This window comes from Trachemys scripta, chromosome 4 (genome assembly GCF_013100865.1).
Source record: "Trachemys scripta elegans isolate TJP31775 chromosome 4, CAS_Tse_1.0, whole genome shotgun sequence".
In the NCBI taxonomy this organism is placed as follows: Eukaryota; Metazoa; Chordata; order Testudines; family Emydidae; genus Trachemys; species Trachemys scripta.
In genome coordinates this window covers 72,119,828-72,142,518 of record NC_048301.1, presented here as the reverse complement: position 1 = coordinate 72,142,518, position 22,691 = coordinate 72,119,828, and the positions used below count along the sequence as shown (strand labels likewise).

The 22,691-nt window shown below is 43.3% G+C and overlaps 1 protein-coding gene across 2 annotated transcripts in view; it reads right to left on the bottom strand.

Annotated features, from left to right (window-relative positions):
• The window catches only part of AMBRA1 (autophagy and beclin 1 regulator 1), a 198,125-nt gene that overhangs the window by 88,157 nt on the left and 87,277 nt on the right, over positions 1 to 22,691 (bottom strand). The window contains exons 10-11 of one of the 2 annotated variants that reach the window (XM_034769548.1): positions 17,276 to 17,359; positions 16,506 to 16,606 (exon numbers count right to left, since the gene is read on the bottom strand). In XM_034769548.1, coding sequence (XP_034625439.1) covers positions 16,506 to 16,606; positions 17,276 to 17,359 — 185 coding nt within the window. The remainder of the gene's footprint in view (positions 1 to 16,505; positions 16,607 to 17,275; positions 17,360 to 22,691) is intronic. The other variant, XM_034769549.1, reaches the window with a different exon arrangement.

Here is a 22,691-nt window from a genome sequence, read left to right as displayed (position 1 = left end):
ACAATGATAGGAAAGGCGGGAGATAACAGAGGTCGGAAGAGCATCCAGTGAAGAGTGGTTTGTTCAGACTGGATGAGAAGAGGAAGGTGAAAGGGAGTCAGGTTAAATAAACTACCCAGGCTCAAGGTAGCAGGACAAATTAAGATCTTCAAAAGGAAGAGTGTAGCCAATTCCTCATTCAATTTGGTGAGGATCAGAAAAAGGGTGGAGGACAGTTTGGAACAAGACACCAGTGCTTTCTGCAATAACCAGAGAGCAGGCGCTTTGAGACTGCAGCATGGAGGAAGGGAATTTTAGTGCACAAAAGAGTCTTCCATATCTCAGTGAAGAGCAAATTCCAGAAAAGCTGCTGAGATGTGAACCCTAATTAGTGTGATCTGGGTATCAGAGTGAGCAGCACAGGACTTCGGGAGACTGATGTGGTTACGAGACAATAGAAGGCTAGAGCTGTAGGTCCCAAAACTGACAGTCAGGTGAAGAACAGGGTAGCATTCAAGGGGTTAAATGTTTGGTATCCAAGATCACAGGAGGATGCAGGAGTTCAGGAAGGAGTTACACTGAGTAGATAATATTGAAGTTATCTGCATGCAACAGGTGCCACAACAAAACACAGCCCCGCCCAGTAGGGTCCAATACACTAAAAAGTACAAAAGCAACAATGAGAACAAGAGAGACAGGCACTTTTTTCTTTATTTCAAATTAGGTTAAAAGTCAAAAACCCACAACTGACAAACAAAAGAAGTCAAACCTGAGCTTAGGATGCAGAACAGCAGCTCAGCTAGTCAGCCTGCAGGCCCTGGGCTGAGAGAGGGCCAGATACTTCAAACAGGTTCAACTTCTTTTTAGGGCAGATTTGACCTTAATCTAACAGAATTAGTTCATAATATTTCAAAGGATACCAAGTAAAGTGACAGCACCATCTGCCGCTACCCAGCAGCTACACTCAGCCAAATCTTCAATCAGGAGTAGATGGCAATTCAGACAGGAGAAATGGGACGATCACAGTTTGTTGACTCACAGCTGAATCCATTAAAGTATATGAGTGGGGTTTGGAGCTGGCTGAACTCCATGGTAGATAAGAGCCTCACAAGTAAATGGGAGACCACAGCAGCGCACCAGGATCCCATGCTGACAACAGCGAAGTCTAGAGTACCATGTCACAAGTACCAGTGCTAGTGTGGACCAATGGATAACAAGCACTGGCTCAAGTGAGCCTCATATTCCTGGAGTTGTGTGTGAACTCTCATCCTCTTAGGATGCTTCTCCTACTAGGCCTCAGAGTCTGGGGGGCAGCAGAGCTAGTCCATATCTCACTACATGTGAGACAGGCATCTCTGCGTATGCTCTGCTCAGGCAGCCAGCTGGAGGGGGTGTGCTATTACCATACTTCCTGGGTTTAGAGAGACAATCAATGCACCCAAAGACTAGAAATCAGTGTGTGCATGCACAAGCGGGGCAGGGGGGACTGAAATATGACTCAACTGATGGTTTGAAAGAGAATGGTCATTAGCTAGCTATGAAGCAGCACCATTGTCATCATAACTAGAACTGAAAATATCAACACAGCCTCCTTTACAGAGGATTCTTCTGCTACCATTCTGAGCTGTCCTACTGTTATGGCTATTAGCTCCTGAATTATTCTCTGCAGTACTCCCTGCTGGAAAAGGCTGGGACTGCAGTAGTCGATAGCTCCCCACAGCCAGTTAGCTATCGTTTTAGAAAACATATGCACCCTGAGCATACTACGCAGCAGCATACTGAGATTTCCAGTTCCAATTAGCCATTTAACTAGCAAAGTTTGCACTCTAATATCCTGCTCTTACCTTCATAAGAACATAAGAACGGCCGTACCAGGTCAGACCAAAGGTCCATCTAGCCCAGTATCCGGTCTACCGACAGTGGCCAATGCCAGGTGCCCCAGAGGGAGTGAACCTAACAGGCAATGATCAAGTGATCTCTCTCCTCCATCCATCTCCATCCTCTGACAGACAGAGGCTAGGGACACCATTCCTTACCCGTCCTGGCTAATAGCCATTAATGGACTTAACCACCATGAATTTATCCAGTTCTCTTTTAAACTCTGTTATAGTCCTAGCCTTCACAACCTTCTCAGGTAAGGAGTTCCACAAGTTGACTGTGCGCTGCATGAAGAAGAACTTCCTTTTATTTGTTTTAAACCTGCTGCCTATTAATTTCAATTGGTGACCCCTAGTTCTTGTATTATGGGAATAAGTAAATAACTTTTCCTTATCCACTTTCTCCACATCACTCATGATTTTATATACCTCTATCATATCCCCCCTTAGTCTCCTCTTTTCCAAGCTGAAGAGTCCTAGCCTCTTTAATCTCTCCTCATATGGGACCCATTCCAAACCCTTAATCATTTTAGTTGCCCTTTTCTGAACCTTTTCTAGTGCCAGTATATCTTTTTTGAGATGAGGAGACCACATCTATACGCAGTATTCAAGATGAGGGCGTATCATTGATTTATATAAGGGCAATAATACATTTTCAGTCTTATTCTCTATCCCCTTTTTAACAATTCCTAACATCCGGTTTGCTTTTTTGACCGCCTCTGCACACTGCGTGGACATTTTCAGAGAACTATCCACGATGACTCCAAGATCTTTTTCCTGACTTCTTGTAGCTAAATTAGCCCCCATCATATTGTACGTATAGTTGGGGTTATTTTTTCCCATGTGCATTACTTTACATTTATCCACATTAAAGTTCATTTGCCATTTTGTTGCCCAATCACTTAGTTTTGTGAGATCTTTTTGAAGTTCTTCACAGTCTGCTTTGGACTTAACTATCTTTAGCAGTTTAGTATCATCTGCAAACTTTGCCACCTCACTGTTTACCCCTTTCTCCAGATCATTTATGAATAAGTTGAATAGGATCGGTCCGAGGACTGACCCTTGGGGAACACCACTAGTTACCGCTCTCCATTCTGAGAATTTACCATTTATTCCTACCCTCTGTTCCCTGTCTTTTAACCAGTTCTCAATCCATGAAAGGACCTTCCCTTTTATCCCATGGCAGCTTAATTTACATAAGAGCCTTTGGTGAGGGACCTTGTCAAAGGCCTTCCACTGTCTCTGGGTCATTGTAAATATACATGTGGAGAGACCTACTGACTGTCTTGGGATTTTCATTAACTGCAGGGGCTGTTTCATTTGTTCTGCTTTAGTAAAAAAAAAAAAAAAAAAAAAAAAAAAAAAAATTAAATGGGTTTGCATACTGGAAGGCCGAGAACCCACTTTCCAACTTCAGCTACAGATGAAAGCTCTATGCTCTTCTCTCCTTCATCAGCTAAGACAAAGATCAATCTGAAATACTGTCACTGCCATCATATTATAATACTGACAGCAATATAATAGCAATAGCTGAATCAGTGGCAGCTTTGTCCCTCTACCCATCTGCTCTCATTTTGGAACACATTGCCCCCACTTCCTCCTCCAGTGATGATGGCCTTGACTGCCCATTTCTCTGCTTTACCCACAATCATCTTCTCAACTTCTCCCATATTGTCCTTGGTGCACAGAATTCCACACTTGAACCCACTCCCTCAAATCTCTCCTTAACACAAATACCTGCCATGTCTTCAAGAAAAAAAGGGGTTAAGAGGAAGTCTGGTGCAGCTGAAATAATATCACTATATGTAATTTTAGATGCAGCAAAATGTATTTGAATTCCTTTCCCCCCACCTAGCTCATCTTAGGGCTCATCTACACAGGAAATTCAAGGGGAAGTTAGTGCAAAATAGTTAGGGTGTGAATTTAAAGCATGATAGCTGTTCTGCACTAACCGTCTGTGCGGACACTCTTATTCCTTGCTAAGCTTGCCTTTGGTATGATTTAAATTAAGCTTCTTTGGAAGTGGATTAACCTAAACTACACAAAGGCACGTTTAGTTACAAGTAAGTATGTCCCCATGGGGAATTAGGCTATGTCGACATGATAGTTTATGTCAGCATAACTTATGTCGCTCAGGGGGTGAATAAATCACCCCTCAAGCAATGTAAATTACACCCCCAAAAGCAGGTGTGGACAGCTGCTATGTCAGTGGGAGAACTTCTCCTGCTGACATAACTTCTGCTCATGGGGGTGGGAGTATTTAAGCTGATGGGAAAGCTCTCTCCCGTTGGCTTAGAGAGTTTACAGTGGCACAGCTGCACAAGTACAGCTGCGCCACTGTAAACTCTCTAGTGTAGCCATATCCTACGTGTACAATAGCTATTCAGCAACAGCTATTCTAGGCTTTTTCCCTAGCCCTAAGATTGTAAAATCCTTGAGAGAATGTGGTGTTCACATAGTGTCCAGCACAAAGGAATCTAGAACCTCACTAGGGCCTCTATGCCATGACAATACAGATGATGCACAGGGTCCTCATTTAGATGGAACATTAAGTTCCCCTCTTAGTGCTAGATACTCATTATCTGCAACAGTTTTAATACAGAAGCTTGACTTTGCTATTGTGTGTGTTTTGGAAGGAGGTCTGTAGCCTGATTTACTCCTCCAGCTCTGCCCTTGCCAAGACCTTTTTCCAAACAACTCCAGCCTCTGAACATAAAGGGTGATCTTACTAGTGACATACTCTAGGACTTGTCTGCAGGGACGCCCGGGGGGGGAGGGGGCGGGAGGGAAGTGGGGCAATTAGTATTCTATAGTATTGCAACTTTTTTTTATGGAAGGGGCCCCTGAAATTGCTTTGCCCCAGGCCCCCTGAATCCTCTGGGCGGCCCTTCTTGTCTGCAGTATTGTAGCTGTGTTGGTCTCAGGATGTTAAAGATATAATGTGGGTGAGGTAATACCTTTTATTAGACCAACTTCTGTTGGTGAGAGAGACAAGCTTTCGAGCTTACACAGAGCTCTTCTGCAAGTATGGGAAATATATTAAGCATCAGATATAAATGCAAGGTGGAACAGATTGTTTAGCACAGTGGCTCTCAACCTTTCCAGGCTACTGTGCCCCTTTCAGGAGTGTGATTTGTCTTGCATACCCCAAGTTTCACCTCACTTAACAACTGCTTGCTTACAAAATAGACATAAAACACAAAAGTATCATAGCACACTATTACTGAAAAATTGCTTACTTTCTTATTTTACCATATAATTATAAAATAATCAATTGGAATATAAATATTGTACTTACAATTCAGTGTACGGTATATAGAGCAGTATAAACAAGTCATCATATGAAATTTTAGTTTGTACTGACTTCACTGGTGCTTTTTATTAGCCCGTTGTAAAACTAGGCAAATATCTAGATGAGTTGATGTAGCCCCTGGAAGACCTCTATATACCCCCAGGGGTACCTGTACCCCTGGTTCAGAACCACTGGTTTAGCAAAAAGCAGTTAATACATATTTCAAGGGACCATCAAGGTGAAGTGGCCTATTAAATACCTCTCAAGTTATAAGGTGGAAAAGAAAACAAAAAGCTGGTGTGTGTGTGTGTGTGTGTGTGGGGAGAGTGTTAAGTGGGTTATAGATTGTTGAAATAAGCCATAAATCTAGTGTTTCTATTCAGTCTATGATTTTTAATATCTAGCAAAGTTATGAATTTAAACTCCCAGGGAGTTTAATGGATGTGTGGTAGAAATCTATGAGGGAGTTTAAGTCATCTGTCCAAAGGATGAAAATATCTCAGGTATATCATTGGTTCCATGGTGCATATTTTCATCCTCTTGACAGACAACCTAAACTCCCTCATAGATTTCCACCACAACTTCAACAACCACTACTCATCCATTAAATGCTCTAGAACTCTCCCACACTAGCATCAACTCCCTGGACATCACGATCAGCTTCAACAATGGAACCCTGCAGACAACAATATACAAAAAACCCACAGATCACCACACCCTGTCTCACTAAACAGTCCAATAAAATAATATTACCTCACTCACCTTGACACTCCATGACATTAATCTATTTATCTTAACAAAGAGAAGGTTAAATGGTGATTTAATCACAGTCTATAAATACCTACCTAGGTAAACACAATTTTGACAATGGGCTCTTTAATCTACAATACTATAACAAGACTATGTCTGAAAGTTGAATCTAGATAAATTCAGACTGGAAATAAAGGGCAATTTTTTAACAGTGAGGTTAATTAACCATTGCAACAATTTACCAAGGATTGTGGTAGATTCTCCATCACTGGACATTTTTAAATCAAAATTGGATGTTCTATAAAAGATATCCTCTAATTCAAACAGGAATCAATTCAGGGAAGTCCTCTGGCCTATGTTATACTGCAGGCCAAACGAGATGATCACAATGGTCCCTTCTGGTTTTATAATCTATGAGTAAGAATGGTTCCCTTCCAGATTAGGGTACAGTAACAAACAGTTTCTGGGGTTAGTTGAATGGGAAAGATGCAGGCAAGTAGCGATCAATATTTACAGCACCCCTTAGCTTACATTCATCATCCTGATGCTCAGAACCATACTTCCCTTGATGCTCAGTTTATTGTCTTGGTGGCTTAGAAATGCAAGAACTGATGCCTAATGACATCCCCAATTACATGCCTTTTTGCTCACCTAATTCCTCTAACATTTAAAACAAACTCCAGGACTGCAGTCAGAAAGATGTGGTGTTCTATACAGCCAAATTTACACAAGAAAGAAAGTCTATAATCAACACTCAGAACCCTGATTACAGCACCCAATGTGGCCACTGTGTAGCAGTAGAGATTTGGTGGTGTCCTGCATTCTGATGCCCGAGGCTGGATGGAAAATCTCTGTCTGGGGCTGGCCCGGGCTGGACCTTCAGTCCTTTTGTAAATCTGGTTCAGAGATTCTTAAATTAATATTTGAATATACATTTTTACTATTATCTCCTGGCGGCACATCTGTAGCACATTGCCACAAGCCCTAAAGCCCACTGTCCGAATTCACAGCCTCTTTGCATACTACCTTCTGGGGGTTCCACTCTGCCCCTCCTTCTATGAAATCTGAAGACTGTGGGTGATGTCTTATTTTTAAAAGACCCAGCAAGTTATGAGAAAGTACATTTATGGCTGACTAAGTGAGCTTTACCACCCACGGAAAGAGACACACAGCCCCAAGGGACCCTCACCACCCACAGAGAGACGAGCACTGCTGCAAAACGTTACCCCTTCTAGCATACTGATATCTAAGAATACACCACTTTAACAATGCACAGAGAAAGAGCAAGCAATAAACCAGAGCCCTTCACACACGTGAACATTTTCATCTCTCCAAGGCTCACCTCTTGCCAGTCTGAATCTCAGGCCAGCACCAAGTCAGGGCGTGCTACTGTGAAACTCCACATTTGTGCATACACAGCTCCCTGATCACTGTTCCCTGGGGAATCAAGCCAGCCTGAAGGTTGCGACATGGTGAAGAAAGCCACTTGGGCCTCTCCTGTGATGAGCTCACCTTGCAAGTTTGCTTCACTCTGTGACAATGTTCCCCAAATGTTTCATTATGGTATCCCTCTCCCTTTAACTGCCTTCTGCTTGAGTACAATGGCAGGTCAGGTGGTCAAGATGCTTCTGGGAGACTACACCTGAAGAGAGCCTTAGCAATGTTCAGAGCTTCAATCCCAACCCTATTCTGAGCAATTGTGTGTTACACAGGCAGATTGAAGGAGCACAGGACACAGCCTTCAAACCACTGGGAGATGCTGGTACCAACAGCAAAAGAATCCAGAGGTCCTGAAACCAGGATTCAGCAAGACTCCTCATGTTAGTGAAGCTGGAGTAGCTTCTTGGAATACTGTTTCCAGAGCAACCAAGCCAGCTTCTTATGCTCACTTTCATCACTACAGCAGAAGTGAAAAATAATTGAGTTAATTATCAAAGCAGCACCAGCCAGAGCACTACCACTAATTGTCCATTTATCGGGGCTTATAAATAGCCAATTGGAGAGGCATTGGGCTGAAATGTGCCACTTAGGCACATTCACCTGCCCAAATATGCCTGAGTACAGCATAAGGTAAGTGAACACGTAATGGGAAAACTGTGAAGCACTTTGAGATCTACTGAGTTATACCAGAGTTAGAAATAAGAAGGCAGCATGTCTAACAGGTATGGTCCAGTATATATGATTTGGATACAGGAGACCTGTGTTCTAGTTCTATCGCTGACATGCTGAGAGACCTTGGGCAAGTCCCTTCCCCTCTCCAAGCCTCAGTTTCTCTATTGGTATCATGGAGATGACAACACTTACCCACCTTTGTAGAGTACTTTAAGATTTACAGATAAAAACACTAAATAGTTACAGGCAAAGGAGTGGAAGCTTGAAGGGTCCAACATAATGGTAACCTCCTGACTCACTTTATGGCCTTGGGCAAATGATCCAGAATTGCCTCTGTGATCCAGGTTGTAAAATGGGATATGGTACAGTGTCTGGGGTGTGATAATTGAATAGATATTGAGCCTTTCACCTTGGCCACTGATTCCAGTCAAGTACAAGCTGAAAGTGAACATAAGTCATTACTAAGGTTAAGACTTTGTCATGATTATTTTTAGTAAAAGTCCCAGACAGGTCACCGGCAATAAACAAAAATTCACGGAAGCACATGACCTGTCTGTGACTTTTGCTAAAAATAATGGGCGGGGGTGTGCGTGTGTGTGAGCTGACAGGGGGAATGACGGAAGCCTGACACGGGAGGAGATGAGAGCCCAACCCATGCCGCGGGGAGCGGGTGGGGTGTTTGCCCAGCACCTGCCATAGCCACATCTGACAGCACCAGGGCCACCCATGGCAGCTGAGAGCTCCAGGGTGCCCTGCCACCCGCGGCCGATGGCTTGGAGCTCTGGGTTAAACTCCACTGCCTGAGCAGCTTGGTCCTCCAGCTTGGAGCTCTGGGTGCCTCCGCCACAGCTGCGCGCTGCCCCAATGTAACCCTGGTGGCTCAGAACTCTGGGGCTGGTGGCTTAGAGTGCCGGGGGGTCCCCAGCTGCCTGCAGGGCCAGTGGCTTGGAACTCTGGGGTCCCCCTGCTACAGCTGACAGCTCCGGGGTCCCTGCTGCAGGGCCAGTGGCTGGGAGCTCAGGGACGAGAGGATGAGAGCTGCGGGGTTCCCACCCGGCTGGTTGGAGAATGAGGAAAGCTTGTACTCCCACTGCTTGCTCTTGGGATAAGCAGAGCTGTTCAGTGTCTGGGTTGTATATGTAGCACGCTTCACCAGCACTAAATTCACTCAAATATTTAAAATGTTTGTATCTCACAACTCAACAGGAAGCCACACTGGGAGACCAAGCTCTCCACTAAAACCAGGGTTCAGAGTCCAGGGATACAGGCTTACCCTGTCAGCAGGGTCTCACAAACTCTAACATAAGCTGTTTGTTTTCATCCAAAGGAAATTGTTAAATTCATTGAGCTGCACACATGACAGGGCAGATGCTCATTAAGATAAAAGACAAGGTTTATGTGGATTCTGTGCTTTCAGCCAATGGACTCCACATGTAGGTCCTTTGTTGAGTAACAGGACTATCAATGAGCTGGTGTTACCTTTCAGGATTTTAAGAGTGTGGGAAGCTGAGAAAATACACGTGATCCTGTGCTATTTGGCAAACACTGATTTCTTTTCTTCAGGAGTTTCCACAGAACTGAAACAGAAGTGTTTTTCTGTTCCATTCCTCTGTCAATATCGCGCTGCTCAGGTAATTGGCATAAAGCCGGTACAGGGAGTTCACACAGGCAAACATGGGGCTTTAAGTGTTTGGTGACGGGGTTAGATTTTCTAAGTATTTATTGATTTTTAAATGGATATTTGAATCTACAATTGCTTCCCACCAACTCAGTTTCTCCCCCACCTTACTTGACAGTGCGCTGTTCAAGTTCTGACTCAGAGTGAGGAAGGCTCTGCAAAGAAAGCTGCTGGTCAGAAATGTTCAGACTGGGGTGGAGGGGTATGGGGGGTGGGAGAGCAAGTAGGCAATATAACACTAACACTGCGAGCTCCAGGAAGGTGTGTTAAACATCCTTGATTGGGGCACGACAGACCATATTAGGTCATTGCACTAGTTCCCTGGCTGCTCTCTTTGATAGAGACAACGTTTTTCCTCATCCCATAAAGCAGCTCCTCACCTGAGGAACATGAACATTTTAGGATGAATGCCTGCTAGCTAGGGCAGAGGGAAGATTGCCCAGAGGATTGGAAATAGTATTGTGAGAAGACTAACATCCTTGTGCCACATACTACACTACAAATGGGTTGAGGGGAGTCTATGAAAATAGAAGCCAACTGTTCTCATTTCAAGATATCTCCCTAGCTGGACTGCTCCCATGTGCCACAGGATTCACTTTACAGGCTTTTCCTCAGAGGCACAGTTCCCACCATGAGCTCAGAGTTCATGCTGATTCTCCTATGCATATTGGTTGGATAGGGAAGAACTAGAGTCCAAAGGGCCAGTGAGATCCCTCACCATCCTGCTAAGAGTTTTAAAAGAGCTGACCGAAGAGCTCTTTGGACCATTAATTAGGCTTTTCAATAAATCTTAGAACATTGGGAAGTTCCAGTGAACTGGAAGAAAGCTAATGTTGTGCAAATATTTAAAAAGGGTAAACAGGACAACCTGACATCTATGCTGAGCAAAATATTGGAGCAGCTGATACAGGACTCCATCAATAAAGAATTAAAAGAGGATATAATTAAGGCTATCAAATAAATGTTTATAGAAGATAGATTTTGTCAAACTAATAACATTTTTTAATGAAATTACAAGTTTAGTTGATAAAGGTAATAGTGTTTATGTAATAATATTCTTAGGGCAAGCTTACAGGGTGCAGTAATGTGCTCTACGGGAGTATGATTTTGAAAGTGCATGAATGTGTTGCTTATTAATTGGCCCAGGTAGACCCTGCTGGTGCACATTAAAAGCTCTCTAGTGCGCTTTAACAAAACGCTGCTTCAAACAGCACTATATTAGAGTGCACTAGGGAACATTTAGTCTGCACCAGCAGGGCCAGTGCTGGTCTAATGGGCCAATTAATGCACAACACAATAGTGCACTTTGGAAATCACTGCTCCCCCGTAGTGTACATTACCCCATCCTGTAGACGTGCTGTTAGGTTTCTGGAAGGCGTTTGACTTGGTAATGCACGACATTTTAAGAAACTAGAATAATATGAAACAACATGGCACACATTAAATTGATTATAAACTGGCTGATAGCTCTCAAAACATAAGTTGTGAACTGGGAATCATCATCAAATGGGTGTATTTCTAGTGGGGCCTGCTGGGATCGATTCTTGGTCCTACTCTATTTAACATTTTTATCAGTGACCTGGAAAAAAGAAAAAATCACCACTGAAAGTCTGCAGATTACACAAAGATTAGGGGAATGGGAAATAATGAAGAGGACAGGTCATTGATACAGAGAAATCTTCAACGCCTGATAAACTGGGCTCAAACTCATGTGAGTTTTAATGTGGCCAAATGTAAAGTCATATCTAGGAACAAAGAATGCAGGCCGTACTTACAGAATGGGGCCTCTATCCTGGGAAGCCATGACTCTGAAAAAGACTTGGGTGTGGTGGTGGACAATCAGCTGAACATGAATTCCTAGTTCAAAGTTGTGGCCAAAAAAAATAATGTGATCCTTGACTGCATAAACAGGGGTCTATATCGAGCAAGAATACGTAGGTTGTATTACCACTGGTGTGACCACTACTGGAATGCTGTGTCCAGTTCTGGTGTCCACAATTAAAAAAAGATGTTGATAACTTTGAGAGGGTTCAGAGAAGAGCCATGAGAACGACTGGAAAATATGCCTTACAGAAAAAGACTCAAAGAGCTCACTCTTCAGCTTAACCTTCTCTTTGTTAAAGCGTGACTTAAATCACAGTCTATAGGTATCTACATGGAGAACAGAAATGTGATAATACAGAGTTCCTCAATGGAGCAAATACAGCAAATACAAGATCCTATGGCTGGAAGCCGAAACTAGACAAATTCAGACTAGAAATAAGGTGCAACTTTTTAACAGTGAAGGTAATTTACCATTTGAACAATTTACCAAGTGTTATGGTGGATTCCCCCATCACAGAAATGTTTAAATCATGACACAGTATTTTTCTAAGAGACACACACTAGTTCAAAGAGAAATGAATACAGAGAAGGGGGGAGGGATAGCTCAGTGGTTTGAGCATTGGCCTGCTAAACCCAGGGTTGTGAGTTCAATCCTTAAGGGGGCCATTTAGGGATCTGGGGTAAAAATCTGTCTGGGGATTGGTCCTACTTTGAGCAGGGGGTTGGACTAGATGACCTCCTGAGGTCCCTTCCACCCCTGATATTCTATGATTCTATGATAAGTCCTATGTCTTATGTAATGCAGGAAGTCAGACTAGATAACGATGGTCCCTTTTGGCCTTATAATCTAGGAGATTTTTTTTCCAGATTGCTGCAAAGCCAAGCTGGTTCAGCAGGGATATTCCAAAGGTGTTCAGTGACCAACTGGCATGTCTCATTCAGAAGGCGTTTCCCTTCTAAAGTGGTTGGCAACAGAGAAAGCAAAACAACTACACAGACCTTTCCTGCTCAGAGGATCGGAGGCAAGTCTGTGGGAGATGGGCATTCCTGGAAGAGCCATAAATTTTCCATGCATGGGGTGTAAACATCTGAAGGATTTAGAGATGAATTTATTAATCTCCCACTTCCCTTTCATCTCTAAACTCATTCAATTTGCAGACAGGAGCTCATCTCCTCCAACTCCATCCTAGACCCTCTCCTATCTGGCTTCCTCCCATTGCACCCCATTGAAACCACTCCCACTGAAGTCTAACGACCGCTTTCTAGCCAAATCTAAGAACCCGTACTCCACCCTCACCTTTATTGACCATCAGCTGCCTTCAACACAGATGACTGTGTTCTTCTTGGAATCTTGTCCTCCCTTGACTTCCATGACTCTTCCCTCTCCTGGTTCTCCCTCCTACTTCTATAATTACTCCTTCAACATGCCCTCCATAGGTTCCTCCTCATTCCCTCTTCAACCTTCTGTGGGGGCTCCACAGGGGACCAATGACACAGTCTTTCCTTTCTCCGGCTTATCTCTGAGTTATCTCATCTACAAACAAATTAAACTACCATTTCTGTGCTGATGATTCACAGCTCTACCTCTCTACTGCAGACTAATTTCTTTCGGTCCAAACTAAAATCTGACATTTTGTGGATGTCTAGCCATCGGCTCAAGTGAAACATGGCTAAAATTGTTCTTCCCCTCCACGCCCACCACACTACCTCCTTTCTCAACCCCGGTGACACCACCACCATCCTGCCTGTTAACTCAGGCCCGTAACATGGGTGTTACCTTCAACTTGGACCTCACTGTAGGTTCTCACACCCAGGCTGTGTCTAAATCTTGTTGATTCTTTCTGCAGAAGACCTCTAAGATTTAGCCTTTTCTGTCTACCCACAAAACTAATTCTCCTGTACAAGCATCATCTCACATTTCAATTACTACAATATTCTTTTCTTTGGCCAAATGCAGTCTTACCCCACTCATATCCATTCAGAATGCTGCTGCAAAGATCATTCTCTTACCCCATCACTTTGACCATGTCACCCCTCTTTCTGAATCCCTCCACTGGATCCTCCTTTTCTATCACATCAAACATAAGTTGCTTGTCTTCACTTTCAAGGCCCTTCATAGTCAATCCCCACCTTAGTTATCTCTCACTCGCTACTGAAATGTAGACTCCTGCCTCTGATCAGCCTCTGAAGCCCTCCAACCCCCCACTTTTCTTACATTTTTCAAACAAGCACATTTGTGCTTTCTCTCATGCTGCCCCCCATATGGGAGAAGCTCCCCATAAACATCCACAGAGTTAACCACATTATCCACCTTAAAACTCTTCTCTGCTGTAACACCTACAAAAAACTTAACAACAGTTAGACAGCTGGTGCATCGAGACCACAGCCTATCATGCTGACCAATACTGTCTCACTGTTTCCTTGATTTTCTGGTCTATCTGTCCATAGCCACCTGTGGCCTCTTGTCTTGCCTCTTAGATGGTAAAAACTAGTTGGGCATGTCTACACAGCAATTCAATACTTGCAGCTGGCCAGGTCAGCTGACTTAGGCTCAGAGGGCTCAGGCTGCAGGGTTGTAAAATTGCGGTGTAGACATTTGTGCTCAGGCTGGAGTCCAAGCTCTGGGACCCCGTGAATGGGAACGGTCTTTTGTTCTAGTGTAGACATACCTTTTGGGGCAGACACAAGTCTTCTGTTCTTTGTACAGCGCCTAGCACAATGGGGTTCTGGTCTTTGACTAGGCCTCCTAGATGCTACAATAATACAAACAACAAATAGGCAGGGTCTTGGGTATTAACTGGTCAGGAAATTTGCACAGAAGCTACCCCATCCTGGAACAGTGTTAAAGAATATAGGTTTCAGGGTTTTCACAAAAAAGTATGCTCCAAGCCTTCCATACTTGATACAACTATAAACCAATGCAGCGTGGCCTTCCCAAGTCAGCAGGCATCCTGAAACAATAGCTCTGAGCAGTGTGAACTGGTCTTTTATCTCAAATATTAAAATTCAGAGCTAATACTCCATTGTGTTAACACTCAGCTATTTCACTGCTAATCGTTTTAGCAAAAATAATGAGTGACTGTGCTTATTCCACAATTCCAAGCTCCCTCCAGTTCCAAAAGCCCCCTGGGCCTGCAGCTAAGTTTCGACCTCCACCAATTTCTATAATGCAGTTACTTGTTAACACTTAAATCTGTGGTATTTCAAAAACTGAAAATGAGGAGGGAGTAAAATAAACTGAATTCAATATTAAAACAAACACCACAAGGAGCGCTGCACTGATGGGATGTAGCATTTCAATTAAAATCGTTCAATAAAAACTCCACTGTGGAAGTTACTTGGACTTGCAGCACAATTTCCAGTCTGATGCACTGGAATGCTGCAGAAACCAAGGAGCCTTGCCATAGAATTTAGGTCCATCTTGCCATGGAATAGACTGGGATGGACCTTGGTCATTGGGAGATTTAGTGGAGGAGCTGTAAACACCTTGCTTGCTTCGCTTAATGAAGTCTCTGTGATAGGGTGCTGCAGCTTTTACATATGAATTGTGGGGTTAAGTTTTCTGCACAGAGAGGCTTGGGCTCTTGCACTGGATTACTGTCCATCAGAACAGCATGAAGAAAGAGGAAGCAGAATAAATAAAAGGAGTCATTGAAAGCCAGGAGCAAACTGACTGCTTCTCTTAAAGCTAAATGCCAGGAAAAGATAGAATGTTCCTCAGCTGCTGGGAAAGAGGTGCTGTGCAGGGAGGGCTGAAGACAGATGAATCCAACAAAGCCCCACTACAGAAGAGTTCTGCAGTGTTGCCTGGCAGCAAGTAATTATCTGCCAGTGAGCTGTTTCCAGAAGCCGACAGCCAAATTCCACACAAGTAACAGTCATGAGGAAAGTATGTGCGTCAGCTAAATGCTACAAGCTGGCTCCTCTGCTCATCAGGTAGTGGGATGGAGGTGCTCCATAGCCTGGGCTTTCGCTACTCTTGCAATTGTTGCGACAGGATGACTAGGAGGCAAGTATTGTCTTGGCTGAGTGTCCAAGTGAGATACAAAGATCCAGGAGACAGTTCTGGATTTTACAGATGACAATGAGGTTTTAAAAGGCTACACTGGCACATTATACTATATAGCCACGCAAAATACAGGGGCTCTCCCCACGCAGGTAGCCTCTGCCTGAACACGCCACAATGAGAGAGAAAGACTAGATGGGAGACCACGCTCCTTCCAGGGGGCGTTTATGTCTTTCCCGCATGTGCCCCATTGCCAATAGTAGCAGCAGCCAATGGATCTCCATCTGGCAGGTACATAGATACCCGCCTTCCCCTTATCCAAAAAAAGCCTTTCCACTGCTGGTACTAATCACAGAGCAGCTCAGACGCCACCAAGAAGCACCCTCAAGAATTATACCATCTATCATATAAAACTGTTTCATTCACAGGCTGCCAAAGCCCCACTCCTCTTCCCCTCCACCCCCGCCTGCCCTTTAAGGCTCCCAAATGCCTGTATGCTGTATGTGGTGGCAGCCGAGGTTTTAACATGCACTTATTAGGATCCTAATTGAATCCCGCGCTCCCTTGTGAGTGGCTTGCCAGCCGGAACATGAACAAGGCACCCTATAATTCAATTAGAAGGACTTGCAGCAAGCTGATCATTAGGCTGTCAGTTTGCTTTTTAAAAAAAAAAAAAAATTCAGATTGGGGAGGGAATTAAACATCAGGAGAATTATTAAATTCCCCCCTGCCTTAGGGGAACCTCAGCACAGAGCCTAATATGCACTCAAAGTATGGTATCTGCAACTTCTAGGTACTTGTATGAACCCCATCACTATAGTATCTAGTTCCACATCCTCTGCTGGTTCAGGAGGTTTATATACCAATACCAGGATGGACACAGACTTCTCATAGGTTCTTTTTCCAGGCTGACCTGCTATGCGCAGACTGTGGAGAGAATCCCACCTAGCACAGGTCACTGTATTCCAGAAGAGGTATTTTTTTTACCTGCCAAGACCCGGTTAACAGAGGAGTGGGTGGCCAACCCTGGCTGTCCGCGTTCATGGAAAATCCCAGCATACGGTAAGTACTCTGGCAGCAAGAAACGCCTAAAGAAAGAGAGTGCATACTGTGAGAAACACCCCACACACTGAGAAAAAAACCTCCAATGTGTTGTCAGGAAACTGAGGCTCTAGTCCAGGAATCCCATCTAATTTGGGCGAACAGTACTGGGCTCTGCGACCCTAACAGGGGGGAAAGGGAGGTCAAAGAGAGGAGCCCAGTCATCCGAGTGCTCCATCCAGCAGAAAAATGGCATGTCATGGCTCAGGAGCACAAACCCTACCCTGCACCACCACATGCTCCATCCAGCCAAGATGGAATTGAAGACCTGCTGAGCTATACCAGCAATCTAATCCCCATCTCCTCTCTTCCCTACACCTTCATCTTTGACCCAGTATGCTTCACTGAGAATCCCCATCAGATTTTCTCCTCCCTTCCATTTTGGCTCCACACTACAGCCATCGATTTCCAGTTAAGAAAGCTCAGGACAGGGTTCTGGGAAATGTGGCTATGAAAGCTAATCACACTAATCTCACCCTCTCTTTTCCAAGAGGAGGGCCAGACATCCACAGTAGTCCCAGACACAGATAACCAAGTTCACATCAGATCCGTGCAAGCAAATGAATCTGAGCCTCTGACATGACAACAGAGAGCTCTGTTCTAAGTGGCAATGCCAAGCTTCTATCCCATTCTCCAGATGGGTGTACAGGTCTCACCTGGGGACGAAGCGCCCAAGTGACGGTGCAGACATACGGGCGTTCCGGGGAGCTCGGTGCCTTGATCTGTCTCCATTGTCCCTTCAGTAAAACAAAAAAAATTGCACATTAAAATATACACATAAGAAGACAAGGCCCCAGGAAAGAAGCACCTGCAATCTTAATTTACCACATTGTGTAATGCCAGAGAGCCCCAGGGTACCATCAGCTCAAGCTATCTGCCTTCAACATTCTGTATTCCCAAAGCAACCTTCACCAACAATCTCAAAGTGATTCACACACACCAAGCCTCTTGTGTCTCATAGTTCATCTCCTCAGATGCTAGTACAGGACTGTTCCCTGCAGTCTATTCTTCACTGTTTTGTCGTGGACAGTTTTAAATTATTCCATATCCCACAGTGAGTTTTCCAGATGAGACAGAAAAAAAACAGTCCCAACTAGGAATTCACCCCCCTCAAAACAACTCATTTCTATCTGCAGCACAAAAGGAGGGCTTCAGGTATTCCTTGAAGAATGAACAAACGATCCCCCTTTTCCTCACAAGTCTTAAGCCACACAGCTTAATATATTAGACTAATATGGCAAGGAAGATAGTGAAGAGTCACAAAAGGACCTGGACTCTCTCTCTGACCCCAAAGTCTGCTCCGAAATGAACTACTGGGATGGTTCTATTCCCAATTCTGAGCTTGACCTGTTGCATGACCATAGTTAAGTCTGTTCTCTGCCCTGGGTCCCAGATCCTTATCTGTAAATGGGGATAATACTTGGCTACCTCCCAGTGAGTTGTGAAGAGAAGCTAATGTGTGCAGAGCACTTTGGAAGCAAGAAGTTTCAAGGGCTACACATCCTCATTCCTAGAGTCTTTAGAATATTAAGTCTTTTTCTGATGCAACAAACCTGGTAGCAGCAAATTGCTAACCCACTCCAGCAAGCTGTGCGTGTAATTTCTTTTTAACAGTAAGCAAGGAAATGTGGGCTGAGAAGAAGGGTCCATTACGTGGCTGTTTCCCACTCATTTGAAGAGCCAGGAACAGAAGAGCAGAGGTTGCACTCCATAGCTCATTAGCATCTTAAACTTTACTTCATCAAAATCAAATCTAAAACAAAGCCCAGAAAAGGAAATCCATCCATTTCTCTCCCCATCTGCCTGAACAGTCTGCAGTTGTAGTGCTTGGCCACATAGCTAGATCTCAGCGCATAGTTTATATGTGACCATCAGGGCTCCTGTCATCTGCAAAGGAAAACAAGTTGCTGTTCTTGTCTCCCATTGACTAAGAGGCCCCCTGGCCATTAAGAAGCAGATCAATAGCAGAAAGAACGCTGCGGAGTTCCTCCATCAAAGATGATATATGTCAGCACTCAACTTCATTCTCTTGCCAAAGAGAAAAAAACCCAGCTATTCCCCCACCACCACCACCACCCTCCAGTCTTGTCTCACTGTGCGGGGAGGGAGAGAAGAAGAAGCTGTTGAGGAACAGGGAGTAATATGCACAAAGACTACTGCATACAGCTAATGCTATTAAAAAGCCAAGACAAATCTCCTTTTTTAACTCTTAAAGCCTCAAACCATGCTGGGAGCTTGGCAATGAGCGAAGAGAGGCAAAACTAGCCCAGAGAGAACCCCTTAGACCAGCAACATGGAGGCATCCACTGGAGTTAGAAGCTGCTTTTTGCAGAGGAGAATCGCAGCGAGAGAGAAATCAGCAGGCGGCACCCTGCAAAACTCTGCATCTAAAAATATTTCTCTAGCAGGTTTTAAAGGAATGAGAAATTAATTCAGGCTGGCAGAAATAAAGGGAGAAAAAAAAAAAAAAAGGATGCAAATGCCCATAGCCACCTCTCCATGCAGGTTCGGAGACCTAAAGCACCACAGTGACTAATAATCATTCATTTTGATTTTTAAAATGCTTTCTGGATGCTGCTGGCACCCATGCAAATATCATAAAAATAATTCAGTGTCTTAAACACAAACTTCAAAATCCAACCAGATACCTCAGAGCTCTCCTACCATGCCACATCAACCAATTCATTCCTCTCTCCTCCCCGGCACAGAAATAGCTTGAGAGAAGAGATAGGCCTTGTAATGTGGCCTGAAAGTAAAGAAACAAGAGTTCTAGTGAATTGGCAGGTAAAGCAAATCCTACAGTTTCAAACTACCTGCCCCAAGTGTGCCCGGACTCCAGGTAACAGGATTTGGGATAAGAAAAGAAAAGCAGACTATATTCCCAAAGAATGCTGATGATTCCCATTTACTGTAGTCCCTGAAGAAAAAGAACAAGATGATTAAAGGATGAGATGGACAGCCTAGGAGGAGAGGAAAGAAGAGGAATATTACAAGCAGACACCATCTAGTTAGATCTACTAATTTACAGAATCTTTACATAATCCCATGCTCATCATCACATATTGAATGCCTCTGTGTTACCCGAGCGCCTTCATCTACTGCTGAAAAGCTGGAGCAGCTGGTGTTACCCTGATGCTAGCTGAAGATTATTCCTGCACCTTCTAAAAAGGAGATAAAAAAGCCTACAGATTGGTAAAGATGGATGGTGCTTTCTGTGTTATTTCTGTACCATATATGCTCCGCTTACAGAGAGCAGATGTTAACACGACTGCATGCCAACATGAAGTAGTGCTGCCAGGAATGAAACAAGTTTCCAGTAAAATTCTCCAAAGTACTAGTGGGACTTTATATTCTATACCAGTAACTTGAGTTCCAGCTCAGCTTTGAATTTTCTGTCTTTGTGTCAGCTACTTATTAGACTCACCGGCTACCATGGCTGAGCAGCAGGAAGATTTACAATGCTCAGTTTCATAGCAAAACGCACAACTTGAATAAGTGGATCCCTTCTATATAAAAAGCAGTTACTCCCCTGAAATCAACCCAATATCTTCCCTGCCAAAGAGGGGAAAAAAAGGAAACAAAAAGGTGCTGCCTTCCCCAGTGTCAGGATCTGGGCTATATAACAAGGCCATGCCAACAAACAATGAAAAATGTAGCTGAAGTCGACGTACTTAGATCTACTTACTGCAGGGTCCACACTACGCTATGTTGGCGGGAGACGCTCTCCCGTCAACTCCCCTTGCGCTTCTCATTCAGGTGGAGTACAGGAGTTGACGGGAGAGCAATCTATGGTCGATTTAGTAGGTCTTCACTAGACCCGCTAAATCGATCACTGATGCATCGATCCCCCGGTAAGGGTAGACAAGCTCTGATATAAACAGATAAAAGCAGATTTGAAAAAACATGAACTACAAATTCATGCATGTAAAGAAGGAAATTAGTTAACTTACCAAACTAAGCCATTTTTAAAAAAGCATTAAGAATTGGGCAGTTACCAAGACACTGGAGAAAAGCAAAACGTAATCGAGATATTCAGGAAAGGGAAGAAGAGCGATCCTAGTAATTACTATCCTGCACATTTAAGTTCACAGCTTAATAAAACAATCAAATAAAAAAAAAAATCTCTAAAGGTTTAGGATGGGATTGACAAAAGCACTCTACGTTGGTCTAACTGCTCCCATTAACTGCAATGGGACTAGAATTAGGTCAACACTGAACACTTCTGAAAATCCCATGTAAGTTTATTAGGAGGTATAAGCAGTAAGCAAACAGGCTTATAAATATCAAATCATGCCAGATAAACCTAATTGCTTTTTAGAGAATTACTAAATTAGCAGATCAAGACAATGTGGTAGAGGTACTAACTAAAACCCTTATTTAGAGCATTTTATACTGTGTTTCACAAAATCTAATTTAAAGAGTTAGATCAAATTCATTTATAATGTAATCATACTTAAATTTTAATCACATGGGTAGGAAAGTACTTAGAGGTTGACAAAGAAAGAAGTGATAAATAATTGGTGAAGTAGACACTGGGTTTGATTTGATCATCTTTGGTTACATTGTGGAGCCCGTGGGAAATTTATGTATTATTTCTACAATGCCTCAGTTTACCTGCTTGATATTATTCTGTATGACTGCATGGAGTTAAATCAAAGGTTTTTGGTGGAGGAATCAAATCAGTGATAGAAAAAAGTCAGGATAGAACAGTTCCTGAACAGAACCCTGGCAGAGCTATTAACTGGGAAATACCCACAGCAGGTTTATTTTTCCAAGGTCTAAGCGTAGGATCAAAGAGACACTAAACTATTAAAGACTCCTGCCTAGAGAGGAAAGAGTATGAGTGAGCAGCTGAATCTGGAGGTGACTCTCGGACAGTGAGACATGGAGTACGCTTCAGGGGCTGACTGTCCCAGTCCAGGAGAAGTGTCTAGACTTCATGTAACTTACCCAGAACTTGCAAGGAAAGAATAAAGTTTCAGTAAGATTCACATGTGTAAGCCTGCTTTGTTATTTAATCCATTTCTCCACTACTGTATTCCTATTGACTAATAAGTAGAACTTAGTTCAGCCTTTTCAAAACACTTTTTGACCCCACATACATTTTTGAGTACAAAGCTCCTATGACACATGGCCAGAAAGGTTTAAGCATCCTGCAGGACAAATGATCCAAATTCAATCTTTAGGGACATATTAGTAGATAATGTTTGTGTTTTTCTGTGTTTACATATATATTATTAGAGGTCAAACGGTTCCTGTCTATGCTGTAGTCTTAATTCAGAGACCAAAATGAGACCTTAACATTTAAATGAACTATAAATATATTAATATCACTATATTGATCTCTCTTTGAAATGTATAGTAAATCACCTGCGAATGGTGGAAAACAGGCAATTGCCTTACGTTAATTTATGTAGCTAATTACCGGTGATGCTTAGGAAATAGGTCTACTTCAGAGTCTCGATGATTGCCTATTGGTCGCCTAGGAACTCTGAGCTGTCAAGAGAAGGCCTGGAACTATATAAAAGCCCTTGGGTCCTGATCCTTTTTATCTCAGATCTGCTTGAGGCTTTACGCAGGGGAAGCTTAAGTTGTAAGACTGAGATCTCCAGTCCCACCTGGATCTCCCTGGATATGAACATTGGACTGAATCTATGGACTAATTCCAAGAACTCTTTGTAACTCCATAGCTCACCATCTCTACTATGAAACTAATCTCAGAACTGTACTCATGTCTGTATGTATACTGATCTTTTAACCAATACTCACTCACTCTTCTTTTTTAATAAATTTTAGTTTCATTAATAAGAATTGGCTGTAAGTGTGTATTTGGGTAAGATCTGAAATATTCATTAACTTGGGAGATGATAAAAAGCAACAGAGGGTCCTGTGGCACCTTTGAGACTAACAGAAGTACTGGGAGCATAAGCTTTCGTGGGTAAGAACCTCACTTCTTCAGATGCAAGTAATGGAAATCTCCAGAGGCAGGTATATATCAGTGTGGAGATAACGAGGTTAGTTCAATCAGGGAGGGTGAGGTGCTCTGCTAGCAGTTGAGGTGTGAACACCAAG